The following is a 20,496-nucleotide window of genomic DNA, read 5'->3' as shown; positions in this document are numbered from 1 at the left end:
AGGAGGATCTTTGTGTTCCCAGCTCTAAAATGCCTTCAAAATTCTAAGGAGAAGTAATTCTCAACTTGAAATTGCAATATTCAACCTATCTGTCAAGTGTAGAAGTAGAACAAAGGTACAAAAAGTTACCTCCCTCACAATCTTTCTGCGAAAACTATTATAGGATATGCTTCAGGAAAAGGAAAGAAGACAACATGAGATCCAGGAAAATTAGGGATCCAACTGAGAAGTGTGAAGAGAAGGCCTTGGGTCAGAACTCCATATTTTGGCTGTAGAACAATTAGTCCAGGTTTGAAGGCAGAAGTGTCTTCAGGAAAACAACGGACTTGGTAAGATTTTTTTGTTGTGTTGAGATTTTGAAAAATTTTTAAATTGCTTGGCACAATTTGGGGAGCGGGGGAGAGTAGCATTCTCTTTTCCCAAATATATAGAAAACTACACAAATAAAAAGAGCAAATAACTCTAGGGGGATAAAAGAGAGCTTCAACAAAGAAAACAGTCATAGTGGGCTACTAAGCTCAACAGTGAGCAATATTTACATAGTAATAATGTATACATTATTTGGGTTTAACCAAAAATTATAATATAGCTATATTGGGAAGCTAGGGGAAGTAGAGGTGATAGCAAGGTAGGAGAACTAATCCTATCTACCATAACCAGGAGGCAATAGAAAAATGTCCAAAATTGATAAGCTTTTAAAAGTAGCATTATAGCAAGATATTTAGAAATTTGGCAGTGAAAATATTAGTATAATTTGCTTACAGGTTTCTCCCATTTGAGAATGGGTCTCGGGATACAGAAAGGTGGGATAGGGAACTGATTTTTTATCAGAATTCAATACTTTTGATATTTCTAAAACTGTGGTCATGTATTATTTTCTAAAATAAAAATTAATTTTAAAATATATAGTTAAAGAAAGTAACAGTGTATTTATATTATAGTTACTTTACATGTGTTTATTTCTCCCACTTTATTGTAAATCTTAAAGGTGAAAATTTTTTAAATTATAATACATTTCAAACACGTAGAAAACAACAAAATGATGTAACAGCCAGCCATGTACCTAACTACCCAGAATTAATATATTTTTTCTTAAGCTCCTTAAGGAGTTTACTTAGGTACACTGGCTCTCAAAGAAAAAGAAAACATTATGTATTAAGTCTCAGCGCTCAACCTCTGGAGAAGGAAACCATGTCTTTTCCAAAGAAAAACTATATATATTTTACGATATAATACTTGTTTGTCATAGGTAACAACAAACTACAGAAAAGAGATAAAAAAAATATATTAAAGCCACCTACATACTTACCATCAAAAGTAAAACACATTAGCATTCTGTCATATAGTCTTCCAGACTTTCCCCTGTGCTATACATACCCCACCGACACATTTCTTCCTCTCAGAAGGAGGTTGAATTATACATGCTGCTTTGTAACTTACTTTTTCACTTAAATATACTACGGAAGTGTTTCAGGGTCAATTTTAAAAATCTTCTACATTATCATGTTTTATGGCTCCATAAAATTCCATTGTCGAGATGTATCAAATTTTATATATTTTGCCCTAAGTCAGGCTGTTTGCTGTCTTTCATCACTATAAACAGTTCCAACAAACATCCTTCTATAAACACATGGTTTTTGAACGCTGTCCTATTATTATTGCCTTAAGATAAATGCATAGAAGTGGAATTGCTAGATTAAAGTCTCCTGCTACATGTTATCAAACCGCCCTCCAGAAAGGTTACACCATTTTAAACTCCAACTAGCAATGTTTAAGAGCTTTTTAATCCCCAAACCCTTGCTAATACTGCATACATTTCTTTAATCTCATACAAGTTGATAGGCATAAATAGCATCTGTGTTTCTTTCATTCCTAGAGAAGTAGCACATTTTTTTATATTTACCAACCATAAAGGCCCCCATTTTGTTTTATTTGTGTACATGGAATTTTCACATTGATTTTTTTTTTAAATGTTGCATACATTATCTAATTTTATTCTTACAGTGATTCTGAGAAGTAGGTGGGAAAGGAATTCTTTTTTTTTTTTTAATTAGGGAGGAGTTTTACTATTTTTATTTATTTATTTTATTTTTGGCTGTGTTGGGTCTTCGTTTCTGTGCGAGGGCTTTCTCTAGGTGTGGCAAGTGGGGGCCACTCTTCATCACGGTCCGTGGGGCTCTCACTATCGCGGCCTCTCTTGTTGCGGAGCATAGGCTCCAGACGCGCAGGCTCAGTAGTTGTGGCTCACGGGCCTAGTTGCTCCGCGGCATGTTGGATCTTCCCAGACCAGGGCCCGAACCCGTGTCCCCTGCATTAGCAGGCAGATTCTCAACCACTGCGCCACCAGGGAAGCCCTGATTTTTTTTTTATAAATTTATTTATTTTCTTTATTTATTTTTGGGTGCATTGGGCCTTTGTTGCTGTGCATGGGCTTTCTCTAGCTGAGGAAAGCAGGGGCCACTCTTCGTTGCGGTGCGCGGGCTTCTCATTGCGGTAGCTTCTCTTGTGGAGCACAGGCTTTAGGCGTGAGGGCTCAGTAGTTGTGGCATGCAGGCTCAGTAGTCGTGGCTCACGGGCTCTAGAGCACAGGCTCAGTAGTTGTGGCACACGGGCTTACTTGCTCCGTGGCATGTGGGATCTTCCCAGACCGGGGCTCGAACCCACGTCCCCTGCATTGGCAGGAGGATTCTTAACCACTGCACCACCAGGGAAGCCGCACATTGATTTCTTAAGGGTTCTTTACATTTAAAAAAAATTACCTTCATTTGAATGTGTTGTAAATATTTCCTCCCAGTTGATTAATGTGAGGAGAATAACTCAGAGAGATCAAGACTGGGGGCGGGGGGCACAGCAGTGGTCTGGTGAGAGATGACAGATTGGATTAAGGTAGGAGAAACTGCCTGGAACTCAGGACCTGGGGAAGGAGGAGGGAGGGGAAAAGATCTGGACGCACAGTACAGGTCTGAAAAAAATCTGCTAAAATATAAATCATGGGGTTTTTTGTCTCAACCTATCTCCCCTTATTTTATTTCTGTGGCTATTGTAAGAAGTTTTAGCCATTTTTAGGACTAAGAATATAAAACATATGAGTTATAAGATTCTTAGTAAATGATTAACAGCCTTCAAACTCTTGACAAAAATAGTTATATACAATGTTATTCAAAACACATTTAAATTACAAAATTAAGAAACAAAAAGCCCCACACACCTATGGTCAATTAAACTTTGACAAAGGAGGCAAGAATATACAATGGGAAAGAGAGAGTCTCTTCAGCAAGTGGTGTTGGAAAAGTTGGATAGCCGCATGTAAATCAATGAACACACCCTATCACCACACACAAAAATAAACTCAAAAAGGCTTAAAGACTTAAACATAAGACAGGACACCATAAAACTCCTAGAAGAGATCATAGGCAAAACATTCTCTGACAGAAATCATACCAATGTTTTCTTTTATCAGTTTCCCAAGGCAACAGAAATAAAAACAAAAATAAACAAGTGGGACCTAATCAAACTTACAAGCTTTTGCACAGCAAAGGAAACCATAAAAAGAAAAGACAACCTACAGAATGGGAGAAAACATTTGCAAATGATGCACCCAACATGGGCTTAATTTCCAAAATACACAGCTCATACAACTCAACCACAAAAAAACAAACAACCCAATCAAAAAATGGGCAGAAGACCTAAATAGACATTCCTCCAAAGAAGAAATACAGATGGCCAATAGGCACAGGAAAAGGTACTCAACATCACTAATTATTAGAGAAATGCAAATCAAAACTACAATGAGGTTCCACCTCACACTGGTCAGAATGACCATCATTAAAAAGTCTACAAATAACAAATGCTAGAGAGGATGTGTAGAAAAGGGAACCCTCCTACACTGCTGGTGGGAATGTAAGTTGGTGCAGCCACTGTGGAAAACAGTATGGAGGTTCCTCAGAGAACTAAAAATAGAATTACCATATGATCCAGCAATCCCACTCCTGGCCATATATCAACAAAACTATAATTCAAAAAGATACATGCACCCCTATGTTCATAGTAGCACTATTCACAATAGGCAAGACATGGAAACAACCTAGATGTCCATCAACAGATGAATGAATACAGAAAATGTGGTACATATATACAATGGAATACTACTCAGTCATAAAAAAGAACAAAATAATGCCATTTGCAGCAACATGGATGCAACTAGAGATTATCACACTAAATGAAGTAAGTCAGAAAGAGAAAGACAAATACCATATGATATCACTTATGTGTGGAGTCTAAAATGTGACACAAATGAACCTATCTATGAAATAGAAACAGACTCACAGACATAGAGAACAGACTGGTGGTTGCCAAGTGGGAGGGGGTTGGGGGAGGGATGGAATGGGAGGTTGGGGTTAGCAGATGCAAACTTTTATATATAGAATGGATAAACAACGAGGTCCTACTGTATAGCACAGGGAACTATATTCAATATCCTATGATAAACCATAATAGAAAAGAATATTAAAAAAAAGAATGTGTATATATATATATATATATATAACTGAATCACTTTGCTGTACAGCAGAAATTAACACAACATTGTAAATCAACTATACTTCAATAAAAAATATTTTTAAAAAAAGAAAAAAAACTATATAGAAGAGGACTTTGGTCTCCTGGAATCCTGAATAAGACATGCAGACAGGAATATAACCAACCCCTGTATTTATCAGGGCACTTATAACATATACTAGGTCACAAGCACCTGTGTGGGGAAAAGTATATTAGAAAATAGAGCTCCATTTGTCATGAGGCATAAATCAATCCCAAGAACTGGTGGACCTACGGCAGTTTGAAGATGTTTCTCATCAGGTACTGTTACACCGCATTCTTTATACCAAATTCATTCCTCATGATGACTAACGATAAACAAAGTCACAAACGATAAATGCTGAGAATCTAATCCAGGCCTCCGTGTGCTCTTGGGCTCCAGCCCCTTTCCCCAGAGTCCCAGTGCAGCCCCCCTCTTGCTCTCAGCTACTCTGGAAGCAGCAGATCCCCTGAAACAAAGCCACACGATTGCTGGCAATGGTGAAGAAGCCTAGTTCAGGGAAGACCCTGATATCTTGGCTCCCCCAAGGACAGGGGTCTGTTCTCAGACCCCCTGTCGCCCTCTGGAGGATCTGAGCATCAGTGCATTTTCTTTTGGATACAAGCCTGCCCTACATAAAGACAGGAAAATAAGAGCCAACTAAAACACATAAGGAAGGAGCATTTTTAAAGATATTGTTATTTATAGGTGATGGTCTAGCTAAAGAACAAATAATAGCAAAAAATATGAAGATGTATTTTATTCCACCAGTTGTTCTCTATATGCAGACAAGATGAAAACCAAAATCAAATAAATTAAATTGTGCCCATAGATTTCAGTTGGATAAATTACTGACCAACACATTAATAAAATGATAATGGAGAAAACTACTAGGGAGGTCGTTGTGTATGCCATTAAGAAAAGATCTTTTAGATGAAATATAGCACACTATGGAATAAAGACGGAAGAGTTATAACAGAAAAATGACATAAAAGGAGAGTTTGAAATAGAAACAAGTAAAAATAGAAGTCTAAGGACTGAAAGAAAAAGACAAAAATGGAATTTTTAGCAGATTTAAATGATTTGGCAAGGAAAAATGACTGGGTCATCTCTAAAATTCTTTTCATCTCTCAGATGTTAAACCTATGAGATGTAAAAGTTGGGGAAAGGCAAAGAGGTCATCTTCATAAGTTGTTTCTGATCAATAAAAAGTTTGGATTTATCAGAGCCCCCCAAATTCGTCTTCTCTTCCTTCTCCCTGCCACTGGTTCAGACCTCTGTCACCTGGACCACTGCCTCATGACCAACTCCCTGGCCTTCCACCCCTGGCCACACACAGACACCAGCACCCCTTCCACAGCACAGCCAGGGTGAGCTCCTCAAAGGGTGAATCTGCGTACTGTCACTCCCCTTACTGATAGCCTCTGGTGGATCCCAGCGGCTTTCAGATTGGACCTGGAATGCCTTAGTGGGCCTAAGAGTGGAAAGAAAGGTGCTTAAAAGTACGGCCTTAGAGATTTAATTTGTACTTCATAGATTTTTTTTTAAGATGTACCCTGCTCATGGGCAAAGGATTTTATAAATCATGGTAACTCAATGATGTAATTAAAACACCACACTCTTATTTACCTGATTGTCAATTCATGTGAACATGGCTAAACCTCAGCAGCACCTGTATTTCATTAATATCTCTAACTCAAGAGTACATACTGACTGGTGTGCTAATACTGGACTATCACCCTAGAGGAGGAAAAGGATAAAAACACTTGCAATTCCAGGAGAAATTTATTAGGACACGTTGGCTAAGGTTATGTCCAAAATGACTGTATGCAATGTACTAGAGCCACAAAGAGGACCCAGTGGAGAGGCAGCATAGTACAGTGAGAGGCCTCAGGGTCAGAGGTCAACTCTGGAGCCAGAGTGCCTGGGTTCAAATGACAACTCCACTCTGTACTTTGTGATCTTGGGCAGGCAGCTTAACTTCCTCTACCTCAGTTATGTCATCTGTGAAATGGACCTAGTAAAGGTGCCTATCTCATACAGCTCTTCTAAGTCCTAAAATTAATCCATGTAATAAAGTGCTTAGGACAGTGCCGGGCACATAGTAGGTGCTATTTAGGTTGTTGTTGTTGCCCTGTAAGCTCCTCATTTAACTCCTTATACATCTGGCACTTTAAATAAAGTGCATTAGGTTCCATTTAAAGCCATTTTTTAATAACCCCAATACAGAATGGATCCTAAGGCCACTCAATGTCAAAATGAGCACTTATTGCTGGTACTATTTTATATTTGAGCACATGCTACCCTTGGATAGCTTGGATTATTACCAGTTTCATGTCTGTATTCTTGTTTGTTTTCTGTGAAACTGTCAGTCTTCCTTCATTCAGGTAATATTTACGAAGGCCCTGTGGGCTAGGAATAGACTTATGATGAGGGCAGATAGAAGCCTCCATCCTTACAAAGCGTATTGCCCAGCGAGGAAGGCGAGGTAAGGACCATGGAGGAAACGGACAGTGCAAGGCAGGGGCATGAAGCAGGGAGCCCACTCCAGACCCACAGGATGGGCTGTGTACATTTCATAGTTCCTAGTCCAGCACTGAAGACCAGGTTAAATAAAGGAAAAGCCTCTATTTTTAAAAGATTTCTCACAACTCTAAGTGCGTGAAGAGAATTCATTAAAGCCACAACCTACTCCATTACTATGGCCTGAATCATTCTGGTTCATACTTTTGATTATTTTCCTTTTACCCACCCCATAAGCACTGAAAAACTATACATTCAAGCTCCCCAAATCAGGTAACTACGGAGCTTCCCAAGCTTCCTAATAACCAATCACAGGAAAATTCCTGTAGGCTTAGAAATCAAAAAACAATTTGCTATCTCTGCTTTTAATTTGACTTTAAAAAAAAACTACCTCTAGAAGAACACTGGCTTTTTGCACTTTCTCTGTATATAAACTAAATAAATCCAGAATTTCCATGGGCTTCTGTCCTGAACATTGGTATAGAACTTGAAACATTAAAACTCTTGCAGCATTCTTGACGTATTTTCCCAATTGGAATTCACAAGAATGATAAAGAAATCACTAACTCTGTTACACTCACTTGAGTAAACTAACTCCCATATTCATGGAGACAGCACCAGATAAGCATGGCAATAAAAAGGCTCAGAATCAGAAGAGGTACTTGCACAAAGCATCACCTAACTATAAAGTCATCCAAAACCCATAGATATGTCACTGTCTACAATCTTAACCACACCATCATTCTCTAGTATTTCTGAACTCTTTCATTTCTGTCCTCTAATTTCAAAAATAATAGCACTTCTGAATGAGAGCTAAGTAATTAATTTGGGGGGTGGGAAATAGGAAGGAGGTAAAACAGCCAATATCTGAATATATGCTCATATTTAAAACTGACTTATTTTAAATTTCAATCATACTGCATTCATCACCCTTCCAGTGATAAATGTTAACCAGTCTCAAGTTCAACAAATTGGGATCTAAAAGAGTATGAGAATGAAATGTTCTAACTACCAGATGTTAATTTAATACAGATTATGATATAAACAGCATTATGTTCCTGCAAGATAAATATATTTCTCAGATAGATGGATGGGTTTCGCATGTGCCTCTTTAGAGGTCATAACTCAAAAGACTTATTTACTTGAACTCAAACCTGGGGAGGAAATGCTGACCAGAGCAACAAAGTGTTCTTGTTTAGCTACATTATCTCATTAAAATGTCAGATCCTTTTTGTTTGCTTTGAAAAGGCCAAACCATAACACAGAGACAAGAAAAGGTCTACAAAGGCTCTGAACATCAACACGACCTTGGGTAATAAGATTTACGCTTGGTCAGGACAGATGACTCAAACCAGTAAACTTAGCCACTTCATCAGTGGCTGTCCTGGAGAACATACCACAGGGTTGAAAACTCAGTTCCTCCAGCAGTCCCCATCCTTCCTCTTGAAGAAAACACTCCCTATCTCCAAGCACTCCTGTTATCTTTCCTGGTGAAAAAAAAATCTGTTTGGGATGCCAATTGTTGACTTAACAGAGCTATGATGCATTCTTTCCATCCTTGAGGGCTAAGCTTGTTCAAGGCCCTTGTCCATGTCTAATGGGTCACTGCCTAATTGAATGTAAATCTACACTTGCTGCTTAAATATTTTAATAGCTTTTTTGCCCCTTTAGTGACATAAAAATATAAATATAAACTAGGTGCTTAGCTTCACCTCAGGCATATTGCAGTAGAAAGAACCAAACTAGGAGTTAGACTACCAGCTCTTAAGGTGGCCCCACTACTTAAAAACTCTGTAAACTTGGGCAAGTAAAAAATTTTGTGCGACCCGGGTTTCTGATCCACACAAGAGAGGAAACTAGAACAAATTATTTCAAGGTTGCTTCTAGCTCCAAAAATGCCCATGATCTTAATTCTTAGTAAATCACTACCATTTTATTTAGAGGTAGCAGGTGTAATAGAAAAAAATATGGATGTGAAATCAGATAGACCTGGACTGGATCATGTTTCTGACACCGAGATTAGAACTTCTCTAATATTCAATTTCCTTATTATAAAATAGAGATAATATTGCCTTACTCACCAGGTAGTTATGGAGATTAAATCAGATGTGTATGTCAATTGTTTAAAGTGGTTTGTTTATAATGGAGTCTCAATTTAAAAAAAAAAAAAGTTGCCCCTGATTATGTTTTCAACTCTGGACTTACTTTAGAAGTCATGAATTTGAGGCTTCAATGTACCACTTGTGGTATGTAATATCCAACTGTCCCATTAAGATTTTTCTTCTTGTTATCTATTTCCATTTTCAAAGAGAAAGTTTGCTTTTCTATTTCTTTTTTGTAAGTATTTTCCAAACCAGAGTAGACTCCTTTATAACTGTACTCCTTAAATTACAGGTTTTTTCTTTTTAAGGATAATTGTTTTCTTTGCTTTTATTATTGCTTTATAGGTGTTGACTCCATGCCTAAAAATTTAGTACTGCAGCATTCAGAGAAGAGATGTGGCTATGTTATATGTGTTCAATTGGGAAACAAAGAAATGCACAACGTTAGTCTTAAGGAGACACAAAAATCTTCCTGGAAAAAACTCACCTCTCCAAATCTCTCCACGTTTTGTATTTTAGATAAGTTTCCACCAATAGACATATCATCCAAGCTAGAAAGAATTTTATTAATACTTCCTTCACTGGATGGTCTACTTTTCAGTTTGGATCGGAAAATGTCTCCTTGGACCCATAACGATGCCTGTTTTCTGTAAAAAGGAGAAAAAAACAAAATCTTTGAAATAAATGAGTATCACCTCCTCAAAAGTATGATATCTTATAGACAAAAAGATTAGCAGATAGACATTTGCAGATCAGACTAGAAAGATTATGAAGTCTTAAAGAAAAATAAAGTCATTTTCTGAATTCCAAAATAAATTATTTAAAGTTGTACAGATGAACCGGTTTGCAGGGCAGAAATTGAGACACAGATGTAGAGAACAACCGTATGGACACCAAGGGGGGAAAGCGGCAGGGGGGTGGGGGGTGGTGGTGGTGGTGTGATGACTTGGGGGATTGGGATTGACATGTATACACTGATGTGTATAAAATGGATGACTAATAAGAACCTGCTGTATAAAAAAATAAAATAAAATTCAAAAAATAAATAAATAAAGTTCTATATTAAATACAAAACCCTTCTTCCAATATATGTCTATATAGCCCTACCTAGGTTGACTATTAAGGTTCTCAGTGCTTAAAACAAATTCCACAGCCATAAAGATAGTGAGCCAATTTGTCTTTTAAACATGAATTTGAAATCTGTAATATAGTTCTCAAATAGCAATTTGATACATCTGTAAAAATAGCTGAAGCGAAATGGACTCAAAGATGTAGGTGAATAAACTTAAGTTAGATGCAGATAGTACCTTAAAAAAGTACCAAACACCTAACTGTATGTGGTATCATGAAAAGCCATGAACATATCACTTTACAAACCCACTCTTATAACCTAAAAATAAGGTTTATAGCCTCAATTAGATGATCCTTTGGGAAAAAGAAAATGTATTTGACATTCATCTATAAGCTTTCCTTTATTCAAACAAGACATATTTACAACTGTTTTCAAGGTTATAAGAAAAGAACTTAAATGTGTAAGTAAAATGACAATCTGGGGCTACTATTTTTATTGATCGAGTCACCTTCATGTATTTCTTTTAAGATAAATTACCCCACAGAACAGTTTTTGTTCTGTACTATACCATACTGTACAGATTAGAATTCAACCAAAAACATTATTGTTCATCATAAGGAATACCAACATGCAATGAAATAATAGCATTATCAGGGAGATGCCACCAATAAGAACATAGATTTCTTTTGTAAAGCAGCAGGAAGACCGAGTAATACTTTCTCTCAAAGATTCTACATATCACAGAAAATCCAGGTTAAAACATGAGAAGAAAAACAAATAACCCTCCCTGAAATGTACTGTCTCACTGAGCCCTCAGGAAAGGAATCATCTTTCCTTTTAAACAGGAATCCGTCTTTCCTTTTAAACCATGTTTATTCTCAAATCAGAACTTTATTGTTTACAGTTAAAAATTGTTGAAAGTCTTGAAGAAGAGTTTATCCTTTAAATTACAGCAAAACTTTACATATGCAATCCCTCCAACCAAGCAAATCCATATCTAGGTGTCACACTACAGAAATACATGCTTGTGTACAAGATACAAACATGCTTGTTACAATATTATTTGTAATAGCAAAACAATGGAGACACCCTAATGGACAACAGCTTATTAAATTACAGTAGATCTATTCTGTGAAATATTATGTAGTCAGTAAAAAGCCTGGGATGAACTCACATGTGGTGACAGGGAAGAGTAGCCATGAAATAAAGCATTAGTGAATGAATAATATAAGTGACAGAGTGTGGAAAGTGTGATCCTGTTTTTAAAAAACAAAAACAAAAGGGAAAAAGGTTACAATTCACAGTTCACAGTTATTTAGAAGATTATATGCCAAAATATTAATGAGTTACCCTGAAGAACAGTGACAAAGGAAAATTTTGCTTTCTACTACATAATGTCTACACTTTTTTACTTTTTTCAAAAACAATGTGCTTTGTTTGCTTTTGTAAAAAAAATAAATGATCTGAAAATAAATAAATAAAAATATAGCTCAAAGCAGAACAAAGATAGAGTAATTTTGAAAAAGAACCTTTAAAGTTGCTATCATAAAAGATAGCAGGCAGCACATGACTACACTGTGTTAACAAGAGCACCTTTAGAAGTCAGGAGAAGTACCCAAATGTTAACAGCATGGGGTAGGACTGAATGGTTGAGGGGCTTTCTTTATTTTAAATATAATATCATACCCTACTTTCAAATAAGAAATTTTGTTTTTCTTTTACTTTCTGCTCATTTTTCAATATTTTCCAAATAAAGCAAAAGAGAAAAAGAAATACCTTTAGATATAATTTCTGAGACAGCCTGTATGGATACAGATATATAGATATAGATGTAGAGATAGATATGATACAGATATAGGTAGCCACTATAGATATAACACGCTGTCCACATACAAGACTGACTTTTCATTCCTAACATTGTTCTAAAATTGAAACTAGATTAAAGAATGTTTCTAAATACATTAAATTTTAAAATAAAAATTTGGTGAATTTTTAAATATGTGAATAAAATTAAAATTCCAGAAATCCACACACACCAATTCACTAAGGAGTGTGGCAGTATCTACCTTCTAACATGGCAGATTTTTTTTTCGCTTCTTGGAAGCAAACTACTGAGGAGTTTTTCCTGAGCTTAGGATACATAAGTTGATGAGGTAATTTTTCTATACCAGTTGTAAAAATATGTATTCAGGGCTTCCCTGGTAGCACAGTGGTTGAGAATCTGCCTGCCAGTGCAGGGGACACGGGTTCGAGCCCTGGTCTGGGAAGATCCCACATGCCGCGGAGCAACTAGGCCCGTGAGCCACAACTACTGAGCCTGCGCGTCTGGAGCCTGTGCTCCGCAACGGGAGAGGCCGCGATAGTGAGAGGCCCGCGCACCGCGATGAAGAGTGGCCCCCGCTTGCCGCAACTAGAGAAAGCCCTCGCACAGAAACGAAGACCCAACACAGCCAAAAATTAATAAATTAATTAATTTTTTAAAAAATGTATTCAAAACGAACTCTTCTTAACTTTTTCTCCCTTTGTGGAAATCTTCATAAAACCGTGGAATAGCCTTCCTGATACGTTGTATCTTCAAAAATACTTGCTTTAATTTTTTGCTCCTCCAAACTTTTTTCACTTACTGTTACATCTAGCATAACCTTTTATATGATGCTTGAATCTATATCCTTCCAGTAGTAGTAAACAAAAGCACAGTCCTTGGCACAGTACGGATACTTCAAAACATAACTGTTAAATTTACAAATAATAGAGGTCTTGGACCTCTGGTCAAAACTCCCCAGTAATAAAGAACTACTTCTTCACGGGGAAAGAAAACTCAGCCCTGTCACAGATAATGAAAAAATCAGCTACATGCAACACACAGAAAGGACAGGGATAAACAGATAAGACAGAATTCCTGCCCCTCAAGAAATTCCCAGGTTAGTATGAGAAAAGTAAACAACTGAAATCCAATATTAAAGCTCTATGACCAAGATTTGCTTAGGAGCCTAGGAGAAGGGGCCCTTAACTCAAACTGAAAGAATCAGACTGAAGTTGTCTGAGAATCCAGACATTACCTAGAAAGATGAGCAGGGCTTAGCCAGCAAGAGTATTCCCCAACAAAAAAAAACAATGTGGGCTTGAATGAAGAAACAGTGATATCAAAGAACACAGCATGTATGGAAAACTGTTGTTTGGCTTGGCTGAAGCCCTTCTGCTTCATAGGAGAGGAGACGGGAAGCAGCTCCTGGCAGGCTCTGCACACCACGCTAAGGGGCTTACCTTCGATCTCAGAACTGAAGGAAAGACCCTGTAAGGATCTTTAGGTATAAAAACCATGAAGAGGGAACAGAAGCTGAGAAGCTGGAGGCCCAAGAGGATAAATTGAAAAAAATTCTAATTCCAAAATGTTATAAACTTGCTGCCAACCTAAAGATGAAGGTGACAACGTGACACCTTTCACTTGCTCAGTTTAAAAGACTCAATCTGTCCCGTCACTGGAAAGACTTGATTTAAACCTGAATATACAGATGATAAGGTGTCAAAGTTGATTTCTGTGTTGCTAAGCGATGCTGTACTCAAGTGCTCCTTAAGAAAAAGCAGCACTTCACGCAAATACCTTTTTTAATGACAGTGGAAACCACGCTAGCTTTTATTGTGGTGTCTATTACTCCTTAAAAGCCTCATCTCAAACAGAAGAAGTAAAACATGTATTTTTAAGTATTCAGCATTTAAAAATCAAATCCTGTGAAGCTAACACACCAACTCAAAGTAAATCTCCCAGTAAAGTAGTGCATTTTCTAAGAGAGCGTAACATAACTGACCCTCTACCAAAAAAGAACAAGTGCTTTGAAGTAACTTTGAACAGAGTCTTGTTGAGAAAAGTAGCCAGCGCTAGGGTCATTATTTTTGGCCATGTCCTGGCCCTAGGTTAGTCAGGTTTGGGCTAGCCAAGCCTGGGACATAAGAAAAAAACTAATTAACTTGGCCTCATTACGAGCCAAGTCATAGCTAATTCTGATATAAAACCTTCATGAGTCTTTAAAAAAACAAAAACTGCTTTTAAAATTCCTCTAAAGAAAGTCAGGTCAGTTGCATTGTTACAGATATTCCTGGTTTTGAATTCAGAACACAGTGGCAGCCAGAGTGCAGCTTCTTCTGTTTGTGGCTGACCTCTTCTCTCTCACTTTCCTGACTGTAACCGAATCCCATCTCCACACCATCCTAACTCTTCCTCTTCATCACTTCTTCCATCCTCGACACATAATTTTCTAGTATGACCTAATCCTGACCCCAGTGTCCATCCAAAGCCACCATTTGGTCATTTCATATAGAAACCCAACCAACTTTCTACCTCGACCTAGGCCTCCTCTAGCTGTGACTTGAGCCCCAATCTGCCCTGTGTGCCTCCTTCCACTGCCCCATGGCTCTTATGGAAACAGAGTAGTTCCTGGTTCAAAGAATTGGGCTAATGAAATGGTCTAACCTGATATCAAAGGAAGACAGACTAGACAGCAGTACCCAAGATTCAGGGGGTGGGAAGGAGACAGGTATTCAAGGAGTTCTACTCTCACTTTGGAGAGTAAGAATGGAAGATTTAATAGGAAGATGCTTAGAAAGAATTTATGAGGGTATAGGGAAAAGTTCTTGATCCTGAAATACACAAGGAGAGAAAAAAATGACTTAGGGAATTCCCAAAAAGATTCAACGAGCTAATTCTCATTTAGGGATAGAACCCCACAATTAGGAGCTAGATCACTGGTATCATACCAAAGTACAAACTTTATAAGTAAACCTAGTGCTTTATGGCTTACATTTTGTTTTTCCAACTCTAACCCTTTTACACAGGAAACATAGATCTAGCATTATTCAGTCAACAAATAAAACATATTTTAATAAGAAAAAAAAGGAAACAAAACAAAAACCATTCAATCTTCTATCTTCAGTAACTGATATGAGTATTTCAAGATAAATTTCTGATGCCATCGTTGCCAAAAATTCTTACATATACCTTATCCTTTTTACTTAGACCCATATTAGAATTTTATTTTTGCTTAGTCAGTAGATTCAATGCCAATTGAGAGTCAATAAATGGATCAAGTGATGCAACAGTAAATACTGAAAAGCAATATAACTGAGTGTTACTGCAAAAATATGACTGTCAAATAAACAGTGCAAACTCAAACCTATGCAATGTGCTTGTTAGTTTAATAAACAAATCACAATATTGTCTATTATTATTTTAAATTCTTTTGTTCACAATATTTCAAATTTTAAGTACTGTATTTTAGGAAAGACAAGTTCTTAAATCTTCAAAAAAGATTATTAAAAAAATTTAATCCATATTTCTTGACCTAGCCCATGTATCTTAAAAAAATACTATAAATAAATTATAATTTAAAACTCAAGCGGTTATTGTTAGACATTTTTAAGCACTTTTCCATTTTCTTGAACAGGTCTTCTTCATCTTATTTTTAGTAATTTCCTGAAATAAAAACCAATGGTTGAACTATTAATTTCTATCGTTGTTCAATCCAATTGTGAAACTAACCAAATGCCATAAGCACCAAACTAAATGCTGTATAAGCTGATATCACAAGTAAAAATGAGCCACAGACTCTTGTTACACAATGTGGTTGGTGGTCCAGCAGCACAGTTATCACCTGGGAGCTTGTTGGAAAGTGCATTTCACAAAATCCCCAAGTGAATGTGACACACTTTAATATCTGAGAAGTACCGCAGATAACCGAAGGCTTATAACTAAATTACAATGCTGAAAAATATCCAACTTACTGGAAGTTGATGAAAATATCTATGATAATAAAGCAGAATGGGGCAATTTCTGATTTATGGATTTAGGAACAAAAGAGTTCAGCCACAACATTGCTTTCTTAAAGATTACTTCATTCAAAGTGGAAGCTCTACTTTGCAAATACAGAACTCCCTGCAGAATCCAGACTTAAGCTCTGAGTTCTTACTGCCTCAGGAGGATTTTAAAAAATAAAAACAATAACAACATCATATCAGTTCCCATAAGTAAAGGATCTCTGTGAGCTGAAAGTCCCCATGGGAACTGCATACCTGTCCCTCAAGGATCCCTTTCTAATGAATGAAAGCTTCAATGGATCATGATCCAGAGGTCAGCATAGTATCACACAGTGAATATTCAATAAAATAAATCATAAAAGCAGCCTGATCCCATCTGTATACTATATATATTCTACAGGCTCTCTCTGAGAAGGATGAGTCTAGACTTGGCTCAGTAATAAAAGAGGCATGTTTGTGCAGCATTTTAAGAACTTTGAGGATATTTGGTAGAAGACATATTTTGGGTGCAGAATGGTGTTTTTAGCTTAAGAATATGAACTTTAAGTAGAAGAAAAACACCTGATGGTTGTTTTGCAAACAGCTTTATTTATATCCTAGAAAAAAATTTAAATATAAAATTTCAGTCCGTAACAAAAGGGATGTCTTGATCTGCCAATACATAAATTCATCAGCTCACAAGGATGTTAATAAACATCTCTCTTACTGCTGGTGACATTAAGAGGAAGATTTCTTCAAGGTATAGAAATCAACACCTGGGTATATTTTGGTGTTCAAGGACTAGCACGATGTGACGAACCAGCTTTCCTAAAGTCACAGATTTAGAATTAACATTATCTAAAAAGCACTGACTGGATTTTTCACTTCTGAAAGAAACAACCCCTCTAACTTGTTCAGTCATTTTCGACAGATGAAAACCTATTAGAAAACTTTTGAATCCTCTTTCTTTCCTAATGAACCTGTTACTTATTCATGCTTCTACGTCATTACTGACATCACACTCTTCATTTCTCATATCATTAGTCAGTCTTCAAAGCCTGAGATGTATTTCCTTGAAATGCCCTGGTGCCCATCTCTAATTCTTCGCTCTAACTTCCGGCCCCTTTGACAAGTCCCCGTCCCCTAGATTTTTGTAGTAGTCTCCTTTTTAGCCTCTCTGACTCCAATCTCCCTCCATTCGATTCATCTTATACATTGTTGCAGCCCAATCTTCCTTAAATAACATGTCAATCATGCAACTCTACTACATCAAATACTCCAAAGTAGAAATATGATGAATAAGAGAAATCTGGGATATACATGTTCAAATTAGGATCTGTGTATCTTACTGTACATATTTACTGACTATCTACACAAATGTATACAATGTACACAGCTGTATTAGTTTCTTCTCTGAACAAAGCTGCTATCACAAATTACCACAAGCTTAGTGGCTTAGAAGAACACGTATTTACTTTCATACAGTTGTGGAGGTCAGGAGTCCATCATCAGCTTCACTGAGCTAAAGTCAAATTGTTGGCAGGGTTGGTTCGTTCTGGAGACTATGAAGGGAGAATCTGTTTCTTTGCCTTTTTCAGCCGCCAGTGGCTGCCCATACTCCTTGGTGTATGGTCCTGTCCTCCGGCTTCAATCCAATCTCTGTTTCTATCATCACATCACCTTCTTGTCTAGTTGACTCCTCCTGTGTCCCTGTGATTACACTGAACCCACCAGAATAATCCAGAATAATCTCTTCACTCCGAGATCCTTTACTTGATCATATTTGCAAACTCCCCATTTACAAGATCAAGTGGGATTTATTCCAGAGATGTAAGCCTCATTCAATATTTTTTAAAAATCAGTGTAATCCACCATATTAACAGGCTAAAGAAGAAAATCACATGATCATATCAATCAATGCAGAAAAAGCATTTGACAAAATTCAACACCTGCTCATAATAAGAACTCTCAGAAATACAGAAATAGAGGGGAACTTCCTCAACTTGATAAACCTCCAATTAATATTTCATGGTGAATGCCTGGATATTTTCCCCCACCAAGACTGGGAACAAGGGAAGGATGTCTATTTTCACCACAATTATTCAAGTTCTAGCTGGTGCACCAAGGGAAAAAAAGGAAGTAAAAGACATAGAGATTGGAAAGGAAACAAAATTCTCCCTATTTGTAGATGACATGATTGTCTATGCAGCGATCCCCAGGAAGTCACACACATTTCTTTCTCTCTCTCTTAAATTTCAGGATACAAAATAAGTATAGATAGAAAGTCAATTGTATTTCTACGTATGAGCAATTAATACATGGACACTGAAATTAAAAAAAACAGTGTCATTTATAATCACTCAAAAAAATTGAAATACTTAGGTGTAAATCTAACAAAACAGGACTTATATGATGAAAGCTAAACAATGATGATGAAAGAAATCAAAGAAGATATAAATAAATGAAAAGACATATTGTATTTATGGATTAGAAGACTCAACAACAGTAAAGATGTCAATTCTCCCAAAACTGATATAGCGATTTAACACATTTGCATCAAAATTGCAGCATGATTTTTTGTAGATGTGGACAAGATTATTCTAAAATTTATATGGAAAAGAAAAGAAACTGGCATTGCTAAGACAATTTTGTTAAAGAATGAAAAATGGGAGAAGTCATTCCTCTGTTAAGGCTGTCTATATAAGTACAGTATCAACAGAGTACAGTATTGGAGGAAGAATAGACACATACATCAATGGAACAGAATAAAGAACAAAGAAATATGCCCATCTAATTGTTGACAGAGATGTAAAAGTAATTCAATGGAGAAAAAATAACCTTTTCAACAGTGCTCTGGCACTGCTCCAGTGCCAGAGCAACTGGACATCTATAGGCAAAAAAAAAAATGAACCTTGACCTAAGTCTCACATTTTACACAAAAGTAACTCAAAAGGAGTCACAAACTTATGGGGATCTATGGCTAAGCAAAGAGATCTTAGATTTGATACTAAAAGCATGATCTAAAAAAGGAAAAAAACTGATAAATTAGACTTCATCAAAATTTAAAACTTTTGCTCTGTGAAAGATTCTATTAAGAGTATGAAAGACAAGTTACAGACTGAGAGAAAATATCTGCAAACCATTTATCAGACAAAGGACTAGTACCTAGAACATTAAAGAACTCTCAAAACTCAATAATAAGAAAACAAATCACTCAAAGAATAAACAAAAGATTTGAACAGACGCTTCACCAAAAAGTTATAGGGATGGCAAATAAGTACATGAAAAGTTGTTCATTGTTACTTACAATTACAATTTCAATGCAAACCAAACCCACAAAGATATATCATTACACACCTATCAGAATGGCTAAAAAAAAATGCTGGCAAATATGAACAGAAACTCTATCACTCAAACACTGCTGGTGAAAATGTAAAATGGTACAGCCACTCTGGAAAACACTTTGACAGTTTCTTATAAAACTAAACACGTACCATACAATCCAGCAATTGCACTTTTGGGCACTTAACCCAGAGAAATGAAAACTTATGTTTGAACAAACCTGTACATGAACATTTATAGCATCTTTATTCATAATAGCTGAAAACTGGAAACAGTTCAGCTGTCCTTCAACAGGTGAATGGTTAACAAACAGCAGTACATTCATACCTTGGAATGCTACTCAGCCACAAAAAGGAACAATTATTGCTACATGCAACACCCTGGAGGAATCTCCAGAGAATTATACTGAGTGAAAAACACCAAGCCCGAAAGGTTACATGCTCTATAATTCCATATATATAACACTCTTGAAATGACAAAATATATAAAGGAAGAACAGATTGGCAGTTGTCAGGAGTCAAGGAGGGGATGTGGGCAGGGAGGAAGTGAGAGTAGCTATAAAAAGGCAATGTGAGGGATTCTTGCAGTGATGGAAATGTTATATCTTAACTGTATCAATGTCAATATCCTGATTGTGATATTATGCTATAGTTTTGCTAGATGGTAGCATTAGGAGAAAGTGGGTAGAGGGTACACAAGAGTTCTTTCTGTCATTTCTTACAACGGCACATTAATCTACAATTATTCCAAAGTAAAAATTTTAATTAAAAAAGTGTGTGTGTGTGTGTGTGTGTATTATAGTTGGATCACTTCACTCCTCTGCTCAAAACCCTCTGCTGACTTTTCATCTCATGCAAAGAAAAGCCAAACTCCTACAAAGGCCTAGAAGGATGCCTGATCTGACCTTTTTCCTCTTGGCCTCATCTCCCTTGCTCTCCCCTTCAGCCATGGTGGCCTCAGGCACATTCCCACTCAGAGCCTCAGCAGTTGTTCCCTCAGAGGAAGACCCTCTTCTCCAAAACACCCATGATTTATTCTATCAGTTCTTCAAGATCTGTGCTCAAAAGTCTTCAGTGAGCCCCACCACTACCACG

At 36.9% G+C, this 20,496-nt stretch overlaps 1 protein-coding gene across 4 annotated transcripts in view; it reads right to left on the bottom strand.

The window, feature by feature from the left end:
• Positions 1–20,496, bottom strand: part of CDC14A (cell division cycle 14A) — a 184,512-nt gene that overhangs the window by 27,068 nt on the left and 136,948 nt on the right. For all 4 annotated transcript variants that reach the window (XM_036830948.1, XM_036830932.1, XM_036830927.1 and 1 more), the window contains one exon: positions 9,689–9,848. In XM_036830948.1, the coding sequence (XP_036686843.1) occupies positions 9,689–9,848 (160 nt within the window). The remainder of the gene's footprint in view (positions 1–9,688; positions 9,849–20,496) is intronic.

The sequence above is a fragment of the Balaenoptera musculus genome, chromosome 1 (genome assembly GCF_009873245.2).
Source record: "Balaenoptera musculus isolate JJ_BM4_2016_0621 chromosome 1, mBalMus1.pri.v3, whole genome shotgun sequence".
In the NCBI taxonomy this organism is placed as follows: Eukaryota; Metazoa; Chordata; class Mammalia; order Artiodactyla; family Balaenopteridae; genus Balaenoptera; species Balaenoptera musculus.
The sequence above is the reverse complement of the archived record's forward strand: the minus strand, read 5'-3'. Positions and strand labels throughout refer to the sequence as shown.